Below are 3,701 nucleotides of genomic sequence, written 5' to 3'. Positions count from 1 at the left end.
TGTTTAGCAGCACAGCAATTAAAAGTTTCAATCCATTAGCAAATTGGACCTTAGGGATGTCCTGAACCTGCTATAAAGCCCGGCCATTAAACCCTGAGCAATTAGCCTCAAAGCGGGACAAATATCATTTATTAACCTCAAAACACCAGCTGAGTCTAATAGCATGGACTTTTAACTTGTAAGTAAAAAGAGCATTGAAGTAAAACTGGAAGTATGAAAATGACCTTGATTAGGATAATTGCTCATAATCTGTTAACACTTTGCCTTTGGTAGAGACTAGAGTTGCTATTTGCATGCCCCTCACCCTCGAGTAAAAGTGTGGAAAGGGCACCGGCACTCTCAATAGGCAGTTGGCAATTCGTAAATGTTATAGACAACCTCCAAACGCCTAAATGATAGAAAAAGGAAAGGCAAACATTTCTCCACCATCGATAAGGGGGGGAGAAGAATAAAGACTAGATTTCAAATTGGCAAAGACAATTTCAGAAATGCATCAAATCCATGGTTGTAAAAATTCAAAATTCTTATTGGTTCATATCTCTTCATTCTGTAATGGCTTTATCTTGATTCTTGAGTGCATAATATTCCAGCCATCCAATGGTAAGCACTAACAAGCTTAATGTCCTCCTGTTAGTACTTCTCACAGCTTGCACTTTTCTAAATTTATTCCTTTAAGGTTCAGCAAAAGGTCACCAGCATTCAAGTACACGGTGTTGACAGAATTTGATATTGTCTGCGCTATCTCTCTTGCAGCTTCAATTCTTCGAAGTGTGATGAATGACTCATTCTTAGCAATAGCTTCACCAATTAGTTGGGCACTCTTGGCTTCACCCTAGTAATTAAAATTTAAAAAGTAATGAGAGAGAGAGAGTAATCATATTGAACTCAAGAATATATTACTCACCTGTGCCCTGATGATGGCACCTTTCTTATCTTGCTCGGCTTTCTCAACAATATATTTTGCCCTCTCAGCTTCTTGAGCAGCAATCTGCTTAGCTTCAATAGCAGATGTAAACTCCTTACCAAAAGTTAGGCTTGTTATTGACACATCATCTAGTGCAATGTTAAAGTTGGCTGCGCTTTTATTCAGTACATCACGAATCTCAGCACTAACTTTCTGCAAGGAATAACAGTTTGTAATTTCATTTTCTGGAATAAGGCAAAAATGAAAACACTGCAAATCACTAACTCAGATGATAATGTTATCATCAGTTCAGGATTCACTTTGTCCAAAGATATGTCAAGGGTGGGTGTTTCATGGGCACATATCTAGACAAGTTTCTCATAAACATATCTAGTAGTAATACAAAAATTTATAAATGATATAAGTGCAGAAGAAAAAAGTTCTGGTGTTAAACCTCTCTCTGAGTGAGGAGCTGGCTAGCATTAGATCGAGCAACCACGGATTTCAGAGTTTTATGAGTTATTGAAGGCAGGACTCTCTCATTATAGTTCCGACCAAGAGTTCGGTAGATTGTGGGCAGCTTCTGTGCCTCAGGACGTGTTAGAACTCGAAGCCCTATCTTGACCTGTTAGACAAATATGTGTTGCACTAATTAGTTACCAGAATATGGAAGAAAATTCCAATTCCCAGCTGCAAATGCCAAATTAACATAAACACAGAATGCAGCCACACAAAAAAAAAAAAAATGATGACAAAGCTCTCTCTCTCTCTCTCTCTCTCTCTCTCTCTCAATTTTATACACACATATTGAAGAATTTGGAGAATTATCGAATCAAATTTATAACTATCATCCAATTTAGAGCACTATTATCAAATTAATAATTAAAAAAAGGCCAATAATGTCTTTTTAATTCAAGTTACAATAATGTGACTAATGAGATCAAAAGAATCACTTGATGGATCTATGCTGAATTCACATTAGCTGGATTAGTTTTATCATAGTAGTTCATTTACATATATCATCTACTGAATTTCAAGCTTTAAAAACACAATTTTAAAAAAGAAAATTATAATAAATAAATAAAACCCTTGAAAATTCATTTATGCTACTGTGTGAACCGTTCCCAAGATCACTATTTCAGGCTTTGTCCAAAACTTACAATTTAAAAAACATAGCAACGTTCCATTTAATTTTACAAAAGGTAAGCAATCGAATTTCATTTAATGACAAGAAGCCCATAAATAGAGGTAGGAAGTATAATTATACACCAAATGGCCCACTAAACTTGTAAGCCTTCCCAAATTTCTGTTCACGAACCAAAAGGACCACAGAATTTCATATCAAGAGACTTTCCAGAAAATCTACCCTGAGGAGAATCTTATAATCGATTCAAACCATCCCCTAATTGATAAAGTGATACAGAGACAAGATGGTAAAAGATAAAAATCTCCCTTTAGAACAATATAATTTCAGTAGTGTTCCCTATAAGACTTGCAACAAATATTTATCAGAATCCAAAACTCATCACATTTTACTTATATAAAAAATACAAATATTCTATATATTCTATAACCATGGACTATCTCGTTAAATTAAGCAGCAGAAATTTACTATTCCAATTTGGCATCCAGAACAAATTTTAGTTCATTTGTAATACCGATGAAATTTAATCAGAGTTGCATAAATTTTTTTTTTATTATTTATAAGTTACACAAGCACAACATGGATCATGAACCTATTATCTAACAAAAAAGTATTTTGTATCAAATGATATTATGTCATCCTATCAAAATCCAATAAATGAGAGATATGTGTACAAAAATAACTGTTCACTAACACGTCTTTCATTTGTTAGTATGGTAAGGTAGTTATTTTTTGTTAACATGTCTTATATTTATTAAATTTTGATACTGCTGACATGGTATCATTTGATACCAAATACATTTTCATTGAAAGTTGAAACCTCAAAAATAGAGCCATGAATGTGCACTACTATTCTATTCCTCCTTTTTTATTGGAAATAAGGGATAGTCTAGAAAAGAAATGTACCATTTGAAGGTCACGACTCCCAGATATACTCTCAACAAGATGGGGTCGAGCTCGAACATCATAAATGTTAGGTTCTAAGGTCTTAGGATTTTATGTATTTAGAACTCTAATTTGTAATGTTGGCAAACCATGATCAAAACATTGTATTTAGTCTTATTTAGACTTGCTCAAAGTTGGTTTAATATTGTAAAGTTGGAATCGAGTGGCTGCAGAAGTACTTGGGACTCTCGGCCTGGCTCGATCGATCGAAGAATAGACTCGATCGATCGAAAATCGCACAGGTCGAATTTTCTGCAGAATTTCCAACTCAGCCCTACTTCATTAAACGTTTAGGGTTTTATGTTTTTACCCTAGGTATATAAATAAAACCCTAGCCACGTTTTTGAAGGTTGTCCATATTGTATTAGAAGTTCTACTGGTGGGTAGCATTAGGAAGTCGAACGGGGAGCTTGTAGTCCTTTTGTACGAACTTCAATTCTTTCATAGTGAATTCAGGTTAGCCTTGAGGATCGGTGGGTCAAATCCTCCCCAGGTTTTTACCGTGTGGTTTCCTGGGTGATCATATCTTGTGTTATTTATTTTCCGCTGCTTTATATCTTGATATGATTGTTTAGATTGTTTTAACCTAGAATTGCTTAATTTGACTAAGTAACAACTTGGCTAATTAATCTAGGCTACGCAATCTGTGTGTTTAAGGGGTCTAAATTTCCATCAATAAACTATTGGCCTTTCAAACCATGGAATCAT

General features: G+C 34.7%; 1 protein-coding gene across 1 annotated transcript; it reads right to left on the bottom strand.

Moving 5' to 3' along the window:
- Positions 1 to 640: 640 nt before the first annotated feature.
- LOC112011692 (prohibitin-1, mitochondrial-like) lies at positions 641 to 3,701 on the bottom strand. The gene is made up of 5 exons (XM_065771687.1): positions 3,675 to 3,701; positions 2,955 to 3,035; positions 1,359 to 1,529; positions 905 to 1,117; positions 641 to 832 (listed from the first exon to the last, which is right to left on the bottom strand). The coding sequence occupies exons 1-5, from the start codon at positions 3,699 to 3,701 to the stop codon at positions 641 to 643; spliced, it is 684 nt and encodes a 227-aa protein (XP_065627759.1).

Source organism: Quercus suber, unplaced genomic scaffold (genome assembly GCF_002906115.3).
Source record: "Quercus suber isolate HL8 unplaced genomic scaffold, Cork oak 2.0 scaffold_47, whole genome shotgun sequence".
Classification (NCBI taxonomy): domain Eukaryota; kingdom Viridiplantae; phylum Streptophyta; class Magnoliopsida; order Fagales; family Fagaceae; genus Quercus; species Quercus suber.
This window is presented reverse-complemented; position numbering and strand designations above follow the sequence as displayed.

Excerpts from the sequence above, each read along its gene's own strand:
- LOC112011692 (XM_065771687.1), bottom strand. The coding sequence starts at position 3,701 with ATGATTCCATGGTTTGAAAGGCCAATA. Across the intron at positions 3,036-3,674 it reads CATGGTTTGAAAGGCCAATA|ACCTTAGAACCTAACATTTA; the intron begins GTTTATTGATGG and ends TAAAATCCTAAG. Across the intron at positions 1,118-1,358 it reads AGCTCCTCACTCAGAGAGAG|AAAGTTAGTGCTGAGATTCG; the intron begins GTTTAACACCAG and ends TATTCCTTGCAG.